The sequence below is a fragment of the Drosophila teissieri genome, chromosome 2R (assembly GCF_016746235.2).
Source record: "Drosophila teissieri strain GT53w chromosome 2R, Prin_Dtei_1.1, whole genome shotgun sequence".
NCBI lineage: Eukaryota > Metazoa > Arthropoda > Insecta > Diptera > Drosophilidae > Drosophila > Drosophila teissieri.
The window spans coordinates 16,595,074-16,616,117 of NC_053030.1; the positions used below are offsets into that span (position 1 = coordinate 16,595,074).

Sequence of the window (21,044 nt, forward strand, 5' to 3'; positions counted from 1 at the left end):
TTTTACCGTGTCCCCTGTTCCTGCGTGGTTTGCCTGCATCCTGCTGCGAGTACTTCAGTCTCCTGATTGTCTGCACAAGGATATGCCAGGAGTGCTTATGTGTGTGTATGTGTGCGTGTGTGCGTGCTGGCAACATTCACTTACTCAAGGCAGCTCACGCAGCTCAGTTCCATGAAAGGCACAAACTGCTCGACCCTGCAATCCGCACATATTCGTCTACTAAACCGAATAAATGTGAAGCCGGAGTCCATATTCTTGTGTGGCATGTCCACGTCCAGGCAGCAGGAATCAACCTAAGCTGGCTAAGCGGGGTCGGTCGGAGGAAAGTGGAAAAAGGAAGACCCAGACACACCAAGGATCTCAAAGAGGAATGCTTAGTACACACAAAAAGGTCCGAGGCCTTCACTATGCTACTCTTCAGGCATTACCAAAATGAAAAGTTGCAGCAGAATGTGGCAGGCAAGAAGCATGTGTTTCAGAGCTCTTTCTACGTTATGCTCGATGATCCAATGTGCTTTCTAAAGTTCCAATAAACCTTATTCCAATTTATTACAACTTTGCAGTTAGAAACCTTATAGTAAGTTAAAAAAATTAAATAGAATATATAATTCACTGCTTGGGCAGTGATTTAATAAATGGGTATGTGATTCCCAAGAGGGTGATATTAGTACCCAACAAATGAAGATGAACACCCCGTAGAGCATCCATCCTTCGATCGGATGGCTCTCCGCAACGCTGGCACATTCAAGTACATACGCATGCTGGCTCGTTATATCCACATCCTGTCAAATGTGCGCCTCATGCGTCCGTCCCCAATTCGATGAAGCGTCGCCAGTTCGCTCGGCTCGTTAGCTGGTTCGTTTTTGCATACTCCTCCCGACGAGCGGCTGCCCCTCATCCACGGCCACTCCTGGCCGACAATTGCCACCACCGAAAGGCGCCGTCAGCCGCTCAGTCGGTCCGCCGACTGCAGCCCGCTTGGGTATCAAAACCGAAAACGAAACCAACACCGAGCCATAACATCAGAGCCCACCCAACCCAACACCAACCCAACACCACCCCACACCACCCCACCATCCCCCGGCGATGTCATCCGTCGGCCGGGCCGTTGGCTTCATACTACGGCTATGGCTATGGCTATGGCTATGGCCACACAGACACACGGCTGAAATGAGACGACAAACAACCATAATAATCGACCGACCCACTGGCACGGTGGGACCAATGGGCCAAGCAAAATATGTGCATTTCTGGATCTAGAAATTATGCTATATTTTCCGGATATCGGTACACAACAAGGATATTATGTGAATGCTGCAAAGCAACCCCTTGGTAGGCACCCCAAAGTGTTTTGGGTTAAGGTCAATGATCTGTAAAATACGTTACCTTGTTAGTCCCATCAAAGAATACAGTTGCAATACATTTTATAAAGATATTTGCATTTTTATTGAGATCCTATAATATTTCAGTAAAGGGTGGAAGGAAAGACTTTACTAAACAAAATGCATTTAAAATGTAAAGATCTAGCACTTAAATACCTAACTTTATGAACTAACTTACTACTTTGTATCTCATGCGTACCACATTTCTTATCTTAAAGATATTAAAATAAATGTCAGATCAACATGACCATATTCATATTTTACCAATGCGAACTTATCAGTGGCAGTTGCAACACGGAATCACAAATCCGAAATCTGGTTAATCCGTTGAGCGATTCATCATTAGACGCACTCAGATTGTCCCACTGCATTTTCGCATACCCTACGCCCAAACGAATCGGGTTCTTTGGTTGCGTGTGTTGTTTGCCTTTGCCTCGGACTCGGGCAGATACAGATTCAGATTCAGATTCCGACCGATTCAGATACAGTCGCACACACAGTCGCGTATGTGGAACGACCGCCTCAGTCCCTGCCCCTCTCCCTCAGCCCCTCGCCGTCTCCCTCGCACCCTCAGCCCCGTCTCGCTCGCACCGACTCCCCTTCAGAGACTCGTTCGGTTCGTATTTTCGTATTTAGCTGTAGCTACAGCCGTGCTGTACTGCGGTCTATAGAGCGAGATACTGGTGAACGAAAAACACCCGGGACTGGTCGACTCGATGAGTGCGCTTTTTCATCGCCGCAATTTCGGCTGTCACTTTCCTCGATTAGATAAGGCCATTTGGAACAGCACTCTGATATCATTACGCCGATGTATTATTGTTGTAACTTTGAGGCCGTGTCCAATCTGTCTACTTACTAAAAATTTGTTTATTTGTCTTTTATTGTAGATTAAAAAAAAAAATTGTTTTTTTTTTTTTATAGTTTGTCTACAAAAAATTATTTAATGCGATTATAGAAAATATTATTTTTTAGATGTTTTTATATTTTTTTTACAATTTATATCAACTTTCGTAAAAATAGATGTAATAAGTATTCGGCGACAATACCTTGATTACCATTACACTATATTATTAATTGATTAATGATTAGTTTTCATACAAAGTAGGCAACAACATTCGCAGTGTTAAAAAAATATATTTCCCATTCAAATCGCGTATAGCATTATTTTTCCAAGATGCAATCATGAAAATCACACCCAAACTAATTACGAACAGTAATCAATTTACTAAACATTATTTAGGCCAGTCTAAACAGAAGTTTTAAAATTTATTAAATATCACTATTAAATGCAAATAATGTCGAATAAATTATTCATTTTTAATTTCTATAAAACAAACTTAAAAGGTCTAAATAGCATTCGAATGATTTATATTTTCTGCACACTTTCCCATGCTCTGTACACTGCACGTTTTATTTTATAAGTTTCTAGCAAACAAAGGTCTAAATCTCAGATTTCCTTAATTAAATATTCAAGACTTTAAATGCCGTTTTGGAGCTTAATGTTTTTCCAAAATTTCCCCATGCCCAAAACACTCCAAGTTAGTTAAAAAAAATTATATTTTTAACTAAAAACTGAGAATACTACTAATAATTTAATGTTTGCTTACAGAAAATATCCCAAAAAGCGCATATTTAAATGAAATATCAAAGAAATTTAAATGCCATTTGTAGGATTGATGTTTTCCCGAAATCTTCCCATACCCAGTACACCCCATGTTAGTGATAAAACTATCCAAAATTCGACGGAAAAGCGGACAAGATATGTCGAACGAGACCGCTCAAAGCGAACCAGAGGCCAGTCAGGCCAAACCAAGACCAAGACCAGGCGGCCATGTTCAATGCTTTGACTCTGCGCTCTTGCCGTTCCGTTGATACCTCCACCTCCATCTCCGCCTGTACCTCCACCGCCACCGCCTCATCCACCGCCGCCTCCTGTGCCGTCCATCTGCTCTGCTCTGGCGTGCTGTGTGTTCATATAACGAACGAACGAACGAACCCAGCAGAGCCAAAGCAAAAACCCACACATCCGCACATTTCGCCAGCCAGGCCAGATACACACCGATAGGGAAACGTTCTGTATCTGTGAGTGCGCCAGTGCTGGTGCCAGTGCCAGCGCCAGTTGCCAGTACCAGTACCAGTGCCAGTAGCGAGCGGCGAGCGATACAGAGACACACTCAGACATACTCAGACACACACACACACACACAGATACTCGGGCACGCACACAGCGACCGAGCAGCAGTTTGCCTGCGTTTGCGTCGTACTCGAGCTATATGGCGTATGGCCGTATGGCTCTGGGCTCTGGCATTCACTCTACGCTGTGTATTTCATATTGCAAAGGCAAAAGCTGTACTACGTACGCTCAAGCGACTTGGGCATTCAGTGCAAAGAAAATTTTATACAGTGAACAGAGCAGCAACTGAACCAAAATCGAGCAGATTTTTACCGATTTGCCGCAATTAAAACGCAAATTACGCGACATTTTCATACGGGTGAGTGTGAAGTGCTTCACTACGATTGATTCGTTATTGTCTAGCCTCAATTATCTGGCCAAATAATATTGCCACGATGGCCGTTTATTATATAAATTTTGCTAAATAAACCAAACGACCCAATTTTTTTCGTGTGGTACTGCTGCTCTACGGCCACGGCGTGGGCCATACACTCTACTACTTACTACTTGGGGGCCCACATAGAGCCACATTGCTTTCGCCTTTTGGTTAGGTGGCTTTAGCTTTCGTCCACATCGTGCTCGTATTGGAATTGAAATTTTGAATGGAGGGCGCGCGCGAAATATTGACGGTTATTTTTTGAAATGCAGACGACGCGTCTGTTGGGCGAGCTGATTGGCTTAGCTGATTACTCAATCGATTTAAATGTAAATGTCAAATCAATATTGTAGGTTAAATATTTTCTGGAATGGCCAACAAAACTTTAGTTTGCCAGGGAATTTTTAACAAACTGAATGATGGCCAAAGGGCGATGGCGACGGTGATGGCGATGGCGATGTTGATGGTGATGGCAATGTGTAATTGGAAGTGCTGAAATAGGAGTGCTTTATTTTTTAATTTTTGCGGGACGAGGTGGGCGGTACAGGTGGGTGGCAGTGACGACGTTTTGGACGAGCTCTGGGGTATTAAATGGGACGGATAGGGGCAGGGGGCCGGGGATGGGGGGGGAGAGGGTGGTGTGTGCGGAGAGGGGAAAGCGGCGCCGCCAAATACTACTGGCAATTCGTTCTCACAGCTCCATGCTTTTTATATGAACAAACAGGGTACAGTCGCGGCAAAAATAGTCGGAACATGCGCGTCTCATTAAATTTTAGGGTGCTTGCTTTGCGATAAACATTGGTAGGGTTCGTACCGAGGTCATTTTCAAAAAAAAATAATTTTCAATTTTAAGGAATAAAAATAAATATAAATTTCTTCTGTGACAGCTTTAAAATGTTGTTTTATAGGGCTCAAAAAGATATCTCAATTTATTTGTAAAACCCAAAACATGCACTTTCAATATTCTGTGCCTGTACTGTGCATGCGCTGTTCCTCTAATTGAGGAGGCCCACCAGTGTGCGACCACGCAAATGAGTCGCCTCGCGTGAGCCGTACACACCCGAAGGCCCGCCACTGTGCGCATACAGTCGCCTACCCCCGATGTGCCGTGCTTGTTGGTTGGCTGGCCGGGTTGCTCGCCTCTCAGATACAGATACTTTTGCTTTGGCCTGCCTGTACGTACGTACTCCGTGCTATTTGATGGTCTCGCTGTTCGTCGTTCGTCGCCGTTGCTGCCTTGCTTTTGCTTTTGCTTCTGCTGTGCTGTGTGCTGTGTGTGCTGTGCTGTGCTGTGCTGTGTGTGCTGTGTATGCCCCCTCTCTCTCTGCCGTTCGCCTCTATGTGTGTTTCTGTTTCGGTTTCGGTTCGGTTTGGTTGGGTTTCTGTATAGCTTGTATGGCCATTGCCTGGTACAGCTGCTTCAGTTGAATTTCAGTTCAGTTCGCTTGCCTATAGACGCTCGCAGTAGCAGTAGCAGGCAGCCAGGCAGCCAGCCAGCCAGCCAGCCAGCCAGCCCAGTACATTTTGTTCAGTTTCAGTCTCAGTTCAGTTCGTGCAAGGCAATTTTCACAGGCAGCAGCAGCAGAGCCCAGTACTCAGCACTCGGCAGTCAGCACCTAGTATCCAGTATCCACTATCCAGTATTCAGTATCCAGTACAAGTATCTGAACAACGTTTCGGGCTAAGAAGAGCGACAAGGCAAAGTACGTACGTATGTAGATATGGGCATTTTTCATACGATTTTTGCACTTTGCTGGCCAAGCGCAATTACACTCGTCGTCAAATTAGTCGGTCAGGCATTAATCTTCGACTCAAGTGAAATCATGTGCGCGTGAATATATTTATTCGGTTATGTATTTACCCAATTAATCGACGTTTACAAGGTTTCCGTGAGATTTTATTTTGGGCCTATGAGTGAATTTAAATCATGTGCTAGATGATAGTTTGCAGAGCGTTTTTGTATTTGAATAATTAATCACAATTAATGGGTGTTTCGTGATGAAATTACGATTTGGTTAATAATTTATAACAATTAGGTGTACATTAACTTGACATTCACTTTTATTTAATGTTATACAAATTTAAAAACTTTTTTTTTTGCTGTGGTTTTCTTTGGCTGCGGTTTTTTACTTAAGGGCGAAAATGAAATTGTAGGAAGAGCTAAAAGTTTGATTGATTAAAACGACGTTGACATGCAAATTAATGCTGATATGTGAGGTAGATTGATATAACCACAATAATATTGAGTTAGTCAGTGCATTGAAGTGTGAATGTGAAAACGCTGATTACAACTCATATGCGATTGGCTAATCAATTTGTTAATTTCATTGTATTTAAAATTAGATTATTAACAAGCGGCTTACCTTTATAAATAACACACTGAAACAAATTAATTATCTAGAAGCCAACATTTCAGTATTACAATCAATTAAAGACTCTAAAATCTTTTGTAACTGCATACTCCGATCAAGGTTCGGTTTGGCCAGTGTAGTTTGTTGTTGGCGGCGGAGCGTTCCCCAGTGCAAGTCACTTTCAGTCGCACCTGCTTGTTGGGGCTCTTGATTTCTGATCGGCTTTGGGTCTCGCCTTCGGGAATTGGCCACCCGCTGTCCACCCACCTGTCGCCGTCTGCGGCTTCTCTTGGCCACAGCCTATTTGCCTGGCATTTTGCACTCTTCCACTTGGTCCTGTCCGGCTAATCCTGTTTTGCTGTGGTAATCAGGCCGGACTTTTGCTTTTCTCGCTGCATCTCACTTGATTGATTCCCAGTAATGTTTGCCATGCTTAGCTAGGAATACAGTGCTGTTCAGGATCCTTGCTGATCCTGTTGGATCTGGACGCCCATTTAGCCGATTTGCAGCTCCTTTGACTCGTCATCTGATTATAAGCAGTTTTGTTCTTCCGCGTGCCTGTCGTGTTGTTATTTTCTAGCGCTTTGCGTGCTGCACTCTCGAGTGCAGACTAAAAATGGCGCCAAAAGTTTTGTTATTCAGTACCCCCCCACTGACTCACACAGGCAGAAAATAACCAGCACACCGATAAGGAGAGAGAGGGCGAGCGCGATATAGCAATAGCCGCTGAGCTTCAGCTTCTAGGGGGCATTTACAGCTACGAAGCTCTTTTCGCGCCACTTTTGCGCGGGTTCACGTTCCCAATCGAATACGACTACGAGCTAATCTAACGCTGATAGCGGCAGTTGTTCTGAGGTCCGTCAAAGTCACCCACCAGCGATCATACCCGCTTTTCTCAGCCTTCTGATATCACACATTGTGTGCAGCGCTATCGCTGCTAGTAGAGATCCACAAGGCTACTACTTTTATAATACTGACTTTGAAATGATTCCTAGCTTCCGCTTTTCTCATTTTTGCTACAATGCATCATAATCATATTCCTAAGACTTAGGTTTAAAGCTTAAGGCATTTAGTTTTATCATTTTTAGTAAACACAAACCTTAAATATTTGAAAGCCAACCTTTGGTTACAATTAGTACTGCCCTTGCAATTAATATCATGAATAATTTATGAATAGAACCATGGCGCCATCTAGCGTTCCACTTTCAATCTGCTTCGCTAACGTGCTGACCTACCTACCCTTTGATTTGTGCCACGACTGTACCGTACACTGAGCGAAACCGGCGAGACACAAGTACGGCCCATTAACCGAGGGCATTAACGGCCTTATGTATCCGCTCGTTGAAAGTCACCACTGTGCGTTCCACGCTCTCCAGCGAAAAACACATAGAGGCCATCCAGTGCGCAAATCCCTGGGAAAGTATCTACCCTAAAATGCTGGTTCTGCGCACAAGCTTCCTGCTGCAGGCAAGCCAATACTTCGTTGGGTTTTTGCTGGGCGGTTTGGGTGGTTTCGGCTGGACGCGGAGGTTCGGTGGTACGGTGGCACGGTGGCAAAGCGGCACGGTGGCACGGTGGTTGCTATTTGCACTGGTGGTGCTGCACGGAAAGTCTCTCCTCCGGCCGGGTGGCATTAAAAACACACGCCATAAACACATAGAGGCGACCAGATAAGCGTTGTCAGTTGTCTCTCAGTTGACGTCAACGCGACGCCGCTGCCTCATTTGCTGCTTCAGTCGCTGCCGCTGTTGCTGCCGATGCCTCTGTCGCCGCTGCTGCCGCTGCCTCTGTCGACGCACTGCTTTTCAATTTTTAGATCGGCAAACTGACATTTGTGCTGTATTTCCCACTGAAAAGGATTTGCGTTTTTTGCAGCTCCTTATTTTGTATTCCGTTTAATATGCTTTGTGCGCCTTTTGTGTGGGTTCTCTGTTTGTCGTTAGTCTGGGGTTTCATTATGCCACATGCACAAGGGGCGGCCGCAACACGCTGCGTATGCGTAATGTGCCATGTTGCCAACGCTGCGTATGCGTAATGCTGCTGAATAATGGAACAACATGGATGCGTTGCCAGTCAACTAGCGGAGTTATGACCTCAAATTATGAACAAAAATAACTATTTTAGTTGTATTTTGGAGAGTTTAGTTATTGTTCTTACTTTTGGTTTGTGAGTTCTCGGATCTTAGGTAAATCTATCGTAATATTGTTACATTTCGTTTGGCTTTGATTCTTGAGAATTAAACATTATTTGATGTGCATCGTAAAGCTAAGAAGTGCAGTATCAATGCAGGGGTCTCTTAATATAAGCGTTAAACTTTGTTATAACTCGGAAATGCTTTCAGCAAGCTCACAGTGCAGAACAACAGATACAGATATGTATATTTACGCAACCGACTATGCACATACAATCGCACCAATGGGAAATGGTTTTCGCTTTCGATTTTCTAGGTGGACCCCCACTGGCAAAGGAAAATATACATCTATGTATGTCATATATGTATATAGATAAAGAGCGGGGAGAATAGGGAGGTGGAATCCTGGCTGCCTCACGTGTTGCCGCAATATGCGAAGCCTCGCCAGCCATCAACCGTCTATCTGGTGGATGCGTGTGTGTCTGTGTCCGCATTGAACTAGCAACAATTTTGCCGCCGTTTTCCTGTTGCACCCGGACACAGGATACGCAGATACGACTATGTATGTACGAGGTATCTGCGTGGGGGGAGGAAGGGGTGTTTGGTTGGAAGTGACGATATCCCCCAGCCGCTGGCCAAACGATGGTGTTGTGCAATCTGCAATGTGCGATGGCGATGGCGGCTGCCTGATTGATGCGCCACTCGTCCAGCCACCTCCTCATGCCTCCCACTTGGCTCCTCAGGTCGCAGATTCCTTCGCTTTCGAGTCGTTTGTTAACCCAATTCACGTCGTTATGCTCCTCCGTCTGCAGCAACCCATCGTCGTCTCCCCTTTTCCCCGCCCTTCCCCAACGATGTCGACTTCGATGTGGATGTGGATGTGGATGTCGATGTCGATGTCTCGTTGTCGTGCATTTTGCGCTGAATTCCTGGATTTGGGTCAAGTGCATGGCTCATGGCTCATGGCTGTTGTTTTGGGGGGCAGAGTGTCGTCGTCATCGTTGTCGCCTCATTTGCATGCCCAACTCCCAGCTGATTTGCTAAGGCGCTCGGGCTCTTTAAAGTCCGGTGCAAAAATGCACTTCTTGTGGTCATTGAACTCTGTGTTATATAAATGCAAGGCTTATATGATGGCCCGATGAGTACATATGTACAAGAAATCGACACCCGCAATTAATTGGAAATATTGCTGCCATAAATAGCCATTATGTGCGGGGGGTTATATAAAGCCGCAAGGATTATGTATCAAAAGTATTTCATTTACGTTGCCATCTGGGCGGCAAAAGGGGGTGGGGCTACAGCCAGGGGTCATTTCACCGCGACCGGAATATTTAATTAATGGCTGCCCAAAATGCAATTATTGAAAATTCAATCGGCCGAGTCAGGAGCAGAAGAAAAACATATGCACCTGTCTGTGATTTAAATTTAAATAAAATGATTTAAGACTCAGGGAAATTTCAAATTAGGACTTTAAATAGAGACAGATTAACTACTTGTTTGTTCATAATTTTAATCAAGTCTTTATCATGATTTTTAATGAATATTTTGTCTTCTTGCAGCTGCTTAAGTGCTCAGCCCTGATATATATTCCTTGAGAGAAGTCAAATTTAACCAGAAAAATGAGTGGAGATCGCCCGAAGCGTCCCCTGTCCGCCTACATGCTGTGGCTCAACGAGACCCGCGAACAGATCAAGAAGGATAATCCCGGCAGCAAGGTGACAGACATCGCCAAGCGGGGCGGAGAGCTCTGGCGCGGACTGAAGGATAAGACCGTAAGTACAGGCAACTAGTAACCAGCAACCCGAATGCGATTACTGATTCCTGGGCATTTTCGCTACCTTTTCGCAGGAGTGGGAGCAGAAGGCCATCAAAATGAAGGAGGAGTACAACAAGGCGGTGAAGGAGTACGAGGCCAATGGCGGCACCGATTCGGGAGCGCCCAAGAAGCGAAAGAAGGCGGCCGCCAAGCCAGCCAAGAAGGCCAAGAAGAAAGAGTCCTCCGAGGAGGAGGAGGAGGACGAGAGCGAGTAGACGGTTGCATCCACCGAAATGGGCAACGTTTTTCTGCATAAGTTTTAAAATACATTTTATTAATGTAATTTTTTAAGTGACAAAAAAAACCCACAAAAATGAAAACCAAGAAAAAAACCTAATTAAAAACCAAACAAAAAAAATATGAAAAAAAACAAAGAAAAACCGAATTAAGACCTTAAATCTTTAAATATGCACTAAATCCATTGACATGCGAACACTTACACAGATACACACACAGATACACACATGCCAACACACAGCATAAACCATAAAGACTAAGTTAAAGATGTGAAGGATCACACACACATTATTTCCAGTCATCTGTTCTTTATATTCTAGGTTTGTACGTATAAATGTATCTATATGTATGACACTCCCCCCGCAACATACATACAGCCCACTGCCCCCAAAAGTGGCGATTCCCCGCGCTCCCCCTTTAGCCACTTTCGATCGCGTCAAGTTATTTGAATTTTGAGTCCCTCGATTCGAGAGCAAAAAGTTATATATATATATATATACATACATTTTAAACCGTATACATAAATATATATTTAAATATATATTATGTAATTTAAAAAGGAAAACAAAAAACCAATATTACAAATATGTAATTGTGAATGTAGAGCTGAATGGAATATTTAAAAAAAAATATATAAAAATTCTGAAAACTCAAGGCGTTGCATTGAATTTACTTTGGTATTTGGGAGCTGGATAAACTTTTTATACACAGGAAACTTTAGTGTTACACGTTTATTTTAAAAGTATTAAGTAATTTTCTAAATATTTTATGAGTAATATAAATGCGCACACAGAATTTTCTTTTACAAAACAGTTTGGATAACTTTTCATAGCTTTTACACCACTGTATCTGAACCAAGCGAAGAGCGCCTGCGTTAAAATTGTTTGGACTAACTAAACAGATGTACCGCGTTTTGCTGACCAGTTTATCTTCCTCTGCATCGAGGGCTGGTGACTTTCTGTCTAGGATCGAGGTCCTTCGCCAAAAAAGTAGGTTTAACAAAAAAGTAGTGCAAGTAAGTTTAGAGCTAGTGCTACCGACACAGCTCAGCAGAGAATTTAATAAAAGCAAACACCTTAGCACTAAATTAAATACCTGTGGAGGTCCAGGTGAACTTTTCACCAATTTTCAACCACCTGTTGACTCTGCTTATCAGCACCAAAAGAACGGCCAACAGAGGAAATACGAATGGCGCACTACAAGTTGCAACAGCTGGAAAAATCAATAGTGCGTAGAGCGTATGAATAGGCAAAAATAATAAGCTGAGTAGATAACACTCGATAGGGTCAAGTGCATTGCGATTTGCGTGTCCAGCCAGCACATTAATCATACGCCGTGTGCAACACGCACCCTGCTAAACTCGTTTCTTTCCCCCGCTTAATTACAGGCTAACGACCCTGAACTCTTCGCTGACACTGAACTTGTCCGCTGGCAGGTCGGTCAACACGATGTCCAGCATGGCACGTTTTCGGAAGGTAAGCAATGGCCAATTTCTAGTATATATAGTTTATATATTTCTGGAGCTATACGTATCTTTTTGACTGATTGAACTGATTCAAATAATTCTTGAATGGTATTCTCAGTGATACGTATGGTTATTTCTATTCAAATTAGGAATAGCAAAAAAGAAACTCGTATTAATTAAACTTTATGTAATACTTACAGAGATTATTTAGCTTAAATGATTACTTATGGTTTTATAATTTGTTTCTTCAAAGAAAGAATCTCAGGATGTGAGGTGTTTAACTTGTTTTCCCCTCGTTGTTGGTAAAATAAAAGCGTTATTTTCACTGTGACCTCAGCTTTCACTATGATTAGCAGGCAAAGTTGAATGTGCCCTAGGCAGGACTTCCGTTCAAGGATCTTGAAAGTAGTGTGCACGACCCTTAGGGTTCATACTCCTTTGGCTTTCATATTAGCTGAATAGTTCGGTGGATGAGCTTTTGGCGTTACAGCGACTCCAAAGCGCCGATGTGCGGGTATCTCCAGCAATTACCATGCGAATCACACAAACTGTCCCCCCGTTTTTGTTGTTTTTATTGCATTTGCGTGCTGGTTCGCCTTGTTTTTATTTGCGTGTATTTCTAAAACCGACCCTCAATCGACTGAACGTGCGGCTCATTCGCTCATTTGCAGGTGAATCGCCCAAGTGAGAAGCTCGAACCGGAGGCGAGTGCATCGTTGCTAAAGTCATCTCCGAATATATTGGAGAACTTTGCCTACGACGAGTTCCAGTCACCGCAGCCGAATCACCCGCTTCTCAAGCGGATGGCCACCTCACCCGTCGCCCAAACCGGCTCCCAGAGCAGCTCGTCCTCCAGTTCATCGTCGCGGAAGGAGCCCAAGTTCTGCGACACCCTGGAGCGACATGCCTTCATGCGGAATGTTATTAACCAGCAGCCGGAAAGCACACGCCGCTACTCGAGTCCGGGCGAAAAGGAGGCCCAGGTGCGGCGCAGTCTGGAGGAGATCACCAAGGATCTGAAGGAGATCGAGCAGTTCGTCAGTGCCACCGAGGAGCTCATGCAGAGGGAGAAGGAACAGGAGCAGATGCTGTACTCCAACAAGGAGAACAAGTGCCCCAGTCCGGTGAAGAGGATTACCTATAAGATAAATGCCTACAAGGCGCCACCCAGAAGACATCGACCTGGAAGTCCACGGTTCTACCACTCCAGACTGTACTTTAGGAATGGGAAAATTGGATGTGTGGACTCCACGGAGCATCAGAACAATGTGGGCGCCACGCACGCTCTGGTCAAGCACATACTGCATCATGAGAAGCCACTAGTGAGTCCGGATAGTGTGAGGAGAGTGCTCGAGCAGGAGAGCTTCGAAATGGTTCCACTACCAGGAGCTGTACCCGAAGTCGTGGCCGACCCGATTGCCATTCAGCGGGCCGAGGAACTGGCCGCAGCCACGGGCCAGGTGGTTCTGCCCAAGGAGGATGAGGAGGAGGAGAAGAACTCACCACTGCATCAGGTGCAATCCCAACCCGACATCGACGAGGACGAGCAGGATGTTCAGATATGTTACAACGAATCGCCGGAACTTCAAAATGAAGATCGAAACGAACGAACCCAGCGGACACCCTCGATAAACGAGAGCGAGATAGTGGCTGTTGATGAACCGGATACGGAAATGAACTCGGACGTGGATCACCGCAAGCCAAGCAGTGCCGGGAGCTTGGACTCCCAGGGTCAGCAGTTCCTTCGCGACCAGGTCCGTCATCTGGTTCGACGCTTTACAGCCAGGGCAAATAAGGTGAAGTCCCGGATCGAGCTGCCTCCAACTCCATCGTCCAGCAGCACGGCCAGTTCACCATCTCCGCCTCCGACCAAGAGTCTGCATCCTTCTCCGCAGCACAAGGTGCGCCTGGTGCCAGCAGGTCAATCGCCCCATCGCGGCAGACTCTTCGAAGCGGACACTCCCCGGTCCAATGTGTGGCTCTGCTCCAGCTTGTGCGGCGCCAACAATGATGAGCGCACCCTGGATCCCCAGGGCAAGATCTACATCTCCTGGCTATGCGTTGTGTCGCTATCGTTCCTTTACAACGCCTGGGTAATCCCGCTGCGTGCCTCGTTTCCCTTTCAGACCAAGGAGAACACCAACATCTGGCTGGCCTGTGACTTTTGTGCCGACATTATATACCTGCTGGATGTGGTCTTCTTTAAACATCGGGTGATGTACCTCTTTGAGGGGTTTTGGGTGAAAAACAAGAACCTCACCAGAAAGAACTACATGCGAAAACTGCAGTTTAAGGTGGGCTAAAGTTGTAATTTGAAGAATAATAATAATAATGATGTATGTTCCAGTTGGATCTACTGGCCCTTCTTCCGCTGGAGCTTTTATACTTTAAACTGGGAACAAATGCGGTTTGGCTGCGTTTTCCCCGCTTCTTCAAGATTCAGAGCTTCTGGGAAGTGTTTCGCCTTTTGGATCGAGTCATATCCTCTCCACACTTCGTAAGATATTTCTACTTTCCCAACCATTCATTAGTTAAACAACCAAACATAAACTTCCAATATGTAGGTTCGAGTGGCCAAAACCCTAACCTACATGCTGTACATGATCCACATTACGGCTGCTCTCTACTACGCCTATAGTGACTACCAGGGTCTGGGACAGAATCGTTGGGTCTTCAGCGGCAAGGGCCATCCCTATGTAAGGTGCTTCGCTTTTGCCACCAAGACGGCCACTTCGATAGGGAAAAATCCAAAACCGGAACGCCAGGGAGAGTACGTCTTCATGACGGTGGCCTGGCTAATGGGCGTCTTTGTATTCGCGCTGCTCATCGGTCAGATCAGGGACATCATCTCGACAGCCACGAGGAACAAGCATGAGTATCGCCAGCTGGAGGATGAGACACTGGAGTACATGCGACGCCTCAATCTCTCCCAGGAGGTGCAGTCAAGGGTCAAAATGTGGTTCCAGTTTACATGGGAACAGCAGCGCACTTTGGGTTCGTATCTAATCTAATACTTTTCAGATGCAACAAGTAATTAAGTTTATATCCGTAGATGAATCCAACATATTGGACGCTTTGCCCATTAATTTGAAAACCGATATCGCCATCTCCGTGCACATCCAAACGCTCTCCAAGGTACAACTCTTTGCTGATTGCGAAGAGGCTTTACTCAGAGATTTGGTTCTAAAACTAAGGGCAGTCACATTTCTGCCAGGAGATTTCGTTTGCCGCAAGGGCGAGGTGGGCAGAGAGATGTATATCGTGAAACTGGGACAGGTTCAAGTGATGGGCGGTCCTAGCAGCGATGTAGTGCTAGCCACTCTAACCGAAGGTTCCGTTTTCGGGGAGATCAGTCTGCTTGGAATCAATGGAGCGGATCGCAGGACAGCAGATGTCCGATCCAAAGGCTATTCCAACCTGTTTGTGTTGTCCAAATCGGATCTTAACGAGGTCATTGCTTACTATCCCACCGCCCAGGCGATTCTCAAGAAGCGTGCACGCCAACTAATGCGGAAAAATGCAGCCAGGGAGCGGGAAGAGGAGCGAGAGCGAGCACGCAGTGCCCTCCAGGCAGATGTGGTCATCGGGAATCCCAAAACACCAGAGACGGCGCCGAAACTTCTGCAGACAGTTATCCAGGCGCTGCCGTTTGAATCGCCCGCCGTGGTGCTCATCACGAGAGGTTCGAAGAGGATGCGCCGTAAGCGCCAATCCGTACAGATGGAGACCATTGTGGAGCCCAAGATGGAGGTCACAGGCGCCGCCGAATCGCAGGATCAAAAGAGTTTGAAGCCGGGTCGCTGCTCGCCAGATTTGCTATCTTCCATACAGCAAGAGCTGAAGTCTAAGCACAAGTTTATCAACCTTACGGATTCAGAGAAGGCGCTGATCAGCCAATCGGCTAACAACTCCCTGGAGGACATGAAGGTGGTGGATCTCTAAGAGTTCATAGCCAATTCCATATTATTTGTCTAACTATTGTAACAAAATATTCTGCGATATAAACTTTGTGTGTATAACATTTGATTTTAACTAATTGCTCGGCTGAAAGGCAGATAGCACCGTTTCCACAATTGTGGGCACCTCTGCCATGGCACCGTTTCCAGTATCCCCGCACATAAGAGTCTTGGAGATGCAGGGTATCTCCTTGTAGCCCCAACTGGTCAGCTTGTCGATCTGCTCCCGAGTTATTGGATGGTCGTACATACGGGTATTCATCGCAGGTGCGAAGAGCAGAGGTTTCTGAAGGTCCCAAGCACGCACCACACACATTACGATGTTATCGCAAATCCCCTGTCATAAACGAAGATACAGAAATAAGTTGGTGTCTAAAATGTAGTCTTAAACTTACGGTGGCCATTTTGGACAGAGAGTTAGCGCTAAGGGGGGCAATCACCAGCAAATCCGCCCACTTGCCTAGGTCTATGTGCAGTACAGGATCTCCTCGCTTGTTCCAGGTGATCCACTCGTCGCGATTGTGGTAAATGGGTACTACAATATGCATATAAAACAACGCTGCTTAATTTTATATGGCCGGAGATTAAGACAACTCACCATTTTCGGGAATTTGCTCCAGTTCAAAGAAGTGCTTGGCTGATTCGGTAACAAGTACTTTCAGGTGGAACTTGAATGGCAAGCGCTCGTCGGAGAGCTCCCGGATTAACTGGGCTAACTTAATGGTGGCCACACTTCCGGTGGCCGCTATCATCACATTACGTTCGGGTTTCATGGTTCTCAATGCCGGCTATTGCTGCTGGACCTCCGGTGCTTTTTGATCGGTCTTGGTGCTCTGGTCGTGAAAACCCAACTTGGACCATTCGGTTTTCTCCATAAGATTGTTGTCCATGCGGCAGGCCAGATAATTCTGCGCGTCCTGGCGGCACTGGCTCGTATCCTGGGCGTTCTTGCGGAGACAACTGGCGTAGAGCAGGAATTGCTTCTTGCAGAGGCCTTCGTGGTCCAGGGGAAAGGAACCCTTCTCGGGCGGCGTAGGCACGAACTTCTTCTGGCTGTAGATCTGCGAAGTCATTTGTGAGTAGCTTTGCGCGCCTCTTATCTTAATTCATTCATAAAATATGACTTAAAATTACGAAATAATTGTGTAAACAGCTGGTGAGTGTGACCAGAGGAACTTGAGAACCAAAAATTGTCAACTACTTAGAGTGACGAAGGTCATTTTGAATTCTTATCTGAATTAAAATATTAGTAATCACACATCATTTTATTAATTTTAATGGAATACGGTTTAAAGTTAGATAGAAAATAGTTCTAATAAATACCTATTAGAAGATCTAAATAAAAGTATTAATTGATAACTTACTTATCATTGATACTTCTTTTATATTAATAAATTATAAGTAAGTAATATGCAAGTAAAACGTTTAATTTCGTAATACTATTAAAACCATGGATTAACACATAAAGTAATTTAGCTGATTAAGTGAGCAGTAAGTATAGTTTAAGGAAACATAGCTACCTATTAAAGATTTACTGTGTTTTCCAACCAACCAAATCACAGTTTCCCTATTCAGTGACTTCCATTGGAAGGAATACCCCCTATGTGACAGCTGTCACACGTGCCAGTGATAAAAAATCCCGCACACCTACCATCCAAACGCGTTAGTGTGTCGTTTTTTCGTAGCAGGCTATGTCGTTGGGCAACGCAGGGCGAATTGCTGTCTGTTGGTTTGTAGAAAAATCGTTTTTAGTGACACAGGCCTAACTCTACTATATGGTGTTTGAAAATTTCGAAACAGGACTGTTCTGACCGTGGGTGGCGTGTACGCATTTGTGCTGTCGAAGAGATCCGTTGAGAACCGGCGTTACGAGAGCATGCGAGTGCGTGAGCGCATGAGGAAGGCAAACCAAGGGGATTACGACTCAACCGCAGCATCGGACAGGCGATTCGACTACTAACTGGTAGCACCCAGTCTCTAGAACCCAGCAGAAACACACCCACAACGCGATGGCATTGCCCCAGATCAGCTCCGCCGACCAGGCCAAGCTGCAGATGATGCAGGAGATGGAGATTGAAATGATGTCCGATTTATATAACCGCATGACGAACGCTTGCCACAAGAAGTGCATTCCGCCCCGCTACTCCGAATCGGAGTTGGGTGAGTAGGCCCTTTAGATTTCCCTTTGATTCACTGTAGTTTGTAAACTTACGAAACTCAAACAGAAATCTTGAAACTGGCACCGCAATCTTATTTCAATGCTTTCCGCAACTTACAGGCAAAGGCGAGATGGTGTGCATCGATCGTTGTGTGGCCAAATACCTGGACATTCACGAGAAGATCGGCAAGAAGCTGACGGCCATGTCCATGCAGGACGAGGAGCTGATGAAGAAGATGTCTAGTTAACCTGGCACCACCCATTAACCCACACTTCCGCTTAACCAATGTGCATTTTTGAAGCGCTACGATTGTTAGAGGTACATGTACAAAACACCCAGTTGTAGAGAATAAACCACAGATTTATGTGTGCTACATAATATCTCAGATCTCGTTGACACACATTAATGCTTTCAAAAGGTGGTGACAAAGCGCGACATTTCCGGCAGCATGACACTCAGATCCTCGATGTTGTTCTCCAGCGTACTCTCGTCCGTCGTGTCCAGTTCGCTGGTCCGCACGCTGTTCGCCCAGTCGGAGGAGTCCATGTCCTGTCCCGCACCTCGCGCCTGATCCTCCTGCTGTTCCTGGGTGTTGAGGCTAGCTCGACTGGTAAGACCATCACAGATATCGGCGGGATCTGACGACAGCTCCACATAAAGGTTCGTCTGACGCTGAAAAATTCCAAGAAATTCAACTAATGGGAGACACAAAGATTGTCTGTGAGCCTCACCATAGCCATTAGCTGCAGATCGCGGTGCAGACTGATGGGATTCTTGGACAGGTTGAGCATGTGAAGAGTGCGCAGCTCCTCCAGCTGGGACCTCGTGGGCAGCTCGTCAATACGATTTTCGTTGAGGAAAACGAACCGCAGCTTTTGCATGGCCATTAACATCCTAGGTAGTCGCCGCAAACGATTCCCCTTCAGATTCAGATGCACTAAGTTTCCCAGCAGCGCCATGGTCAATGGCACATCGCTGAGTTCGCAGCCCTCGGCAGTTAGCCAACGGAGTGAAGATAGAGCCCCAATGCCATCGGGCAACTTCTTTAAGGGATTTCCCCGTACGCCCAGCGTCTCGAGGTGTTCACAGTTGCGAATTTCATTGGGCAGCTCCAAAAGTCCGGTATTATTGCACCAGAAGGTCTCCAGGAGGGTGAGGTATCCAATTTCGGGGGGCAAACAACTAATGCTATTGCAGCTGATGTTGAGGAACTTCAGCCGCACCAAGCGACAGATGCAGAGCGGGAATTCGTCCAGTTTATTGTAGTCCAACGTGAGGACTTGCAATCGCATCAAACTGCCAATGGAGGATGGAATCTGTCAATGGGGATGGCGAGTCTATTATTTCATTGGTTATCTTGTGCACTTGCTTCCACCTTTGTTAGCTTGTTTTGGTTGAGGAAGAGCTTCATCAGCGTCTCGCACTTCTCGATAATGTCCGGAACCTGCGAGATTTGGTAGTGGGACAGATTCAGGGAGTACGCCTTCTTGTAGATGGCATCCTCGCAGTTGGCCAGCACATAGTTGTTGCGGAAGAACTGACAAACCTTCTCCATGTCGCCTCTAATAAGTGTCTACTTCTGCAGTACTTGAATTTAGTAGTCTTGTATTCCAAACTATATCACACTCTTCTGAAAACCTACTATGTTTTTGGCTTTGTTTTCAGGACTTGAGTTTTGTAGTTTCGAACTGTCGCCTCTTTTGCGCATTTTTTCATTTGTTTTGAGTGCATATTATATAACGATTCTGGGAGTCTATATATGCACAAAAATCTCTGAATGCCTGCTCCCATTTGTTGCACTCTCTGCTCGCTGTCTCTTCCCAAGCTAGTGAACTAAATTTAAAAATTTCATTAGCTGGGTAAAACCATGAGCGAAATGCTAGACATTGGCAATAGGGTAGTTCTATTTTAGAATTGGTACATTGCAGCCTGTAATGTTTGTCGTGCAAGGAGAGCTCAACATTGGGAGCCCATTCTATGCGTTCTCACATCTGACATCACCCACTCTCAACTGCTAATTGGCAAAAGCCCGTCTCTCCGTCTATTTGTATAAATTGATTTCAAATTACTAAGCCGCGCTCAGTTGTTATTGAGCTCAGTGGCTGGAAAGTACATCATGAGATCGTATATTGTACTTGTTTTCATAGTGGGCACTTTGTTGTTCGCCGGTAAGTCGAGTGTGGGAAATATCCGATCCGAGAAATCCATTCAACTCTCTGTTTTCTACAGCGACAAATGCGCAGCAGAACTATGATGGAAGAAATGGGCCCCACGAATTCGGAACACCTGGCAGTGGCATTTACATACGGGGTCATAACGAAGGACCCTACACAGTGCCAGGTGTGGAAGGCGTCTTCCAAAACTCAAATGGCCAACATGTCTACACCGATGAGCAGGGAAATACCTACGCACATGCCTCCTCGGGAAAAAAATTCTCCACGGGAACTACCCAGAGTTTGGCCTCTTCACCCTTAAGCTTCAGCATGGGTGGCGTCCTCATTTTGCTTATTAGTTTAATAACCATTTAAAGGCCAGCTCCAAGTGCAAAAGTTTCAATTAATTAATTTGACACATCGTTTTCTAGTTCATTCCCACGGAAATCTACTTTTTCAATTGCATACATGAAAGTAACTAATTTCCTGCTAAGTTTTCTGTACATTTATTTATATGCTTTTTCTTTTGATCTAACACAAATTATTAGGCTATTAAACAAGAATGAAAATAATACAGAGTATAATTAGTTTTTTTGAAAAGTGCGCCATTTTTATTATCGATGGGTAAGGCACGTAAGAGAGTGATTATTACGTGGTGAGAAAGATCTGAAACGTATTCGCATTGGGCTGCAACTTAAATTAAAAATCTGGGCAAATATTATTTTTTATAATTATAATATATTTATATATTAGTATAACTATTTTTATTCATGTTTCCAAAGAAACTTTGAAATTTTAAACGAAACGTTACGAAAAACGTAGCTTTCAGCCAGCTATCGATAGTA

The 21,044-nt window shown here is 45.1% G+C and overlaps 8 protein-coding genes across 12 annotated transcripts; 5 read left to right on the top strand and 3 right to left on the bottom strand.

Annotated features, from left to right (window-relative positions):
- Window positions 1–3,695: 3,695 nt before the first annotated feature.
- LOC122612533 (high mobility group protein Z) lies at window positions 3,696–11,120 on the top strand. 3 transcript variants are annotated; one of them, XM_043786219.1, is made up of 3 exons: window positions 3,696–3,874; window positions 9,973–10,185; window positions 10,262–11,120. In XM_043786219.1, the coding sequence occupies exons 2-3, from the start codon at window positions 10,033–10,035 to the stop codon at window positions 10,442–10,444; spliced, it is 336 nt and encodes a 111-aa protein (XP_043642154.1). In that variant the 5' UTR covers window positions 3,696–3,874; window positions 9,973–10,032; the 3' UTR covers window positions 10,445–11,120. The 3 variants fall into 3 exon arrangements, with proteins under 3 accessions (XP_043642154.1, XP_043642156.1, XP_043642155.1); XM_043786221.1 differs by lacking the exon at window positions 3,696–3,874 and adding an exon at window positions 5,386–5,638; XM_043786220.1 differs by lacking the exon at window positions 3,696–3,874 and adding an exon at window positions 5,388–5,634.
- Window positions 11,121–11,406: 286 nt separating this feature from the next.
- Window positions 11,407–15,952, top strand: LOC122612887 (cyclic nucleotide-gated cation channel beta-1). The gene is made up of 6 exons (XM_043786754.1): window positions 11,407–11,455; window positions 11,854–11,941; window positions 12,603–14,225; window positions 14,279–14,428; window positions 14,496–14,925; window positions 14,984–15,952. Exons 2-6 carry the CDS (start codon window positions 11,915–11,917, stop codon window positions 15,871–15,873), a joined length of 3,120 nt encoding a protein of 1,039 aa, XP_043642689.1. The 5' UTR covers window positions 11,407–11,455; window positions 11,854–11,914; the 3' UTR covers window positions 15,874–15,952.
- On the bottom strand, window positions 15,871–16,660 carry LOC122612888 (phosphopantothenoylcysteine decarboxylase). The gene is made up of 3 exons (XM_043786755.1): window positions 16,486–16,660; window positions 16,283–16,422; window positions 15,871–16,224 (listed from the first exon to the last, which is right to left on the bottom strand). The coding sequence occupies exons 1-3, from the start codon at window positions 16,658–16,660 to the stop codon at window positions 15,964–15,966; spliced, it is 576 nt and encodes a 191-aa protein (XP_043642690.1). The 3' UTR covers window positions 15,871–15,963.
- Window positions 16,661–16,675: 15 nt separating this feature from the next.
- Window positions 16,676–17,068, bottom strand: LOC122612889 (cytochrome c oxidase assembly protein COX19). The gene has a single exon (XM_043786756.1). The coding sequence runs from the start codon at window positions 16,958–16,960 to the stop codon at window positions 16,676–16,678; it is 285 nt and encodes a 94-aa protein (XP_043642691.1). The 5' UTR covers window positions 16,961–17,068.
- Window positions 17,069–17,467: 399 nt separating this feature from the next.
- Window positions 17,468–17,847, top strand: LOC122612877. Its single transcript, XM_043786743.1, has 2 exons — window positions 17,468–17,616; window positions 17,688–17,847. Exons 1-2 carry the CDS (start codon window positions 17,579–17,581, stop codon window positions 17,845–17,847), a joined length of 198 nt encoding a protein of 65 aa, XP_043642678.1. The 5' UTR covers window positions 17,468–17,578.
- Window positions 17,848–17,896: 49 nt separating this feature from the next.
- On the top strand, window positions 17,897–18,431 carry LOC122612875 (mitochondrial import inner membrane translocase subunit Tim10). Its single transcript, XM_043786742.1, has 2 exons — window positions 17,897–18,047; window positions 18,166–18,431. Exons 1-2 carry the CDS (start codon window positions 17,897–17,899, stop codon window positions 18,291–18,293), a joined length of 279 nt encoding a protein of 92 aa, XP_043642677.1. The 3' UTR covers window positions 18,294–18,431.
- LOC122612873 (leucine-rich repeat protein soc-2 homolog) lies at window positions 18,389–19,682 on the bottom strand. Of its 3 annotated transcripts, none has more exons than XM_043786738.1 (3): window positions 19,422–19,682; window positions 18,778–19,362; window positions 18,389–18,718 (listed from the first exon to the last, which is right to left on the bottom strand). In XM_043786738.1, exons 1-3 carry the CDS (start codon window positions 19,599–19,601, stop codon window positions 18,458–18,460), a joined length of 1,026 nt encoding a protein of 341 aa, XP_043642673.1. In that variant the 5' UTR covers window positions 19,602–19,682; the 3' UTR covers window positions 18,389–18,457. The 3 variants fall into 3 exon arrangements, with proteins under 3 accessions (XP_043642673.1, XP_043642674.1, XP_043642675.1); XM_043786739.1 differs by having other exon boundaries at window positions 18,778–19,383; window positions 19,422–19,549; XM_043786740.1 differs by having other exon boundaries at window positions 18,778–19,342; window positions 19,422–19,542.
- Window positions 19,683–20,011: 329 nt separating this feature from the next.
- On the top strand, window positions 20,012–20,773 carry LOC122612874 (immune-induced peptides). Its single transcript, XM_043786741.1, has 2 exons — window positions 20,012–20,214; window positions 20,276–20,773. The coding sequence occupies exons 1-2, from the start codon at window positions 20,163–20,165 to the stop codon at window positions 20,572–20,574; spliced, it is 351 nt and encodes a 116-aa protein (XP_043642676.1). The 5' UTR covers window positions 20,012–20,162; the 3' UTR covers window positions 20,575–20,773.
- Window positions 20,774–21,044: the final 271 nt, after the last annotated feature.

Excerpts from the sequence above, each read along its gene's own strand:
- LOC122612533 (XM_043786219.1), top strand. The coding sequence starts at position 10,033 with ATGAGTGGAGATCGCCCGAAGCGTCCCCTGTCCGCCTACATGCTGTGG. Across the intron at positions 10,186-10,261 it reads GCGGACTGAAGGATAAGACC|GAGTGGGAGCAGAAGGCCAT; the intron begins GTAAGTACAGGC and ends ACCTTTTCGCAG.
- LOC122612887 (XM_043786754.1), top strand. The coding sequence starts at position 11,915 with ATGTCCAGCATGGCACGTTTTCGGAAG. Across the intron at positions 11,942-12,602 it reads GCATGGCACGTTTTCGGAAG|GTGAATCGCCCAAGTGAGAA; the intron begins GTAAGCAATGGC and ends GCTCATTTGCAG. Across the intron at positions 14,926-14,983 it reads GGAACAGCAGCGCACTTTGG|ATGAATCCAACATATTGGAC; the intron begins GTTCGTATCTAA and ends TTATATCCGTAG.
- LOC122612888 (XM_043786755.1), bottom strand. The coding sequence starts at position 16,660 with ATGAAACCCGAACGTAATGTGATGATAGCGGCCACCGGAAGTGTGGCC. Across the intron at positions 16,423-16,485 it reads GGAGCAAATTCCCGAAAATG|TACCCATTTACCACAATCGC; the intron begins GTGAGTTGTCTT and ends TGCATATTGTAG. Across the intron at positions 16,225-16,282 it reads CTCTGTCCAAAATGGCCACC|GGGATTTGCGATAACATCGT; the intron begins GTAAGTTTAAGA and ends CGTTTATGACAG.
- LOC122612889 (XM_043786756.1), bottom strand. The coding sequence starts at position 16,960 with ATGACTTCGCAGATCTACAGCCAGAAGAAGTTCGTGCCTACGCCGCCC.
- LOC122612877 (XM_043786743.1), top strand. The coding sequence starts at position 17,579 with ATGTCGTTGGGCAACGCAGGGCGAATTGCTGTCTGTTG. Across the intron at positions 17,617-17,687 it reads GGGCGAATTGCTGTCTGTTG|GACTGTTCTGACCGTGGGTG; the intron begins GTTTGTAGAAAA and ends ATTTCGAAACAG.
- LOC122612875 (XM_043786742.1), top strand. The coding sequence starts at position 17,897 with ATGGCATTGCCCCAGATCAGCTCCGCCGACCAGGCCAAGCTGCAGATG. Across the intron at positions 18,048-18,165 it reads CTACTCCGAATCGGAGTTGG|GCAAAGGCGAGATGGTGTGC; the intron begins GTGAGTAGGCCC and ends CGCAACTTACAG.
- LOC122612873 (XM_043786738.1), bottom strand. The coding sequence starts at position 19,601 with ATGGAGAAGGTTTGTCAGTTCTTCCGCAACAACTATGTGCTGGCCAAC. Across the intron at positions 19,363-19,421 it reads ACCAAAACAAGCTAACAAAG|ATTCCATCCTCCATTGGCAG; the intron begins GTGGAAGCAAGT and ends CCCCATTGACAG. Across the intron at positions 18,719-18,777 it reads ATCTGCAGCTAATGGCTATG|CGTCAGACGAACCTTTATGT; the intron begins GTGAGGCTCACA and ends GGAATTTTTCAG.
- LOC122612874 (XM_043786741.1), top strand. The coding sequence starts at position 20,163 with ATGAGATCGTATATTGTACTTGTTTTCATAGTGGGCACTTTGTTGTTC. Across the intron at positions 20,215-20,275 it reads GGGCACTTTGTTGTTCGCCG|CGACAAATGCGCAGCAGAAC; the intron begins GTAAGTCGAGTG and ends TGTTTTCTACAG.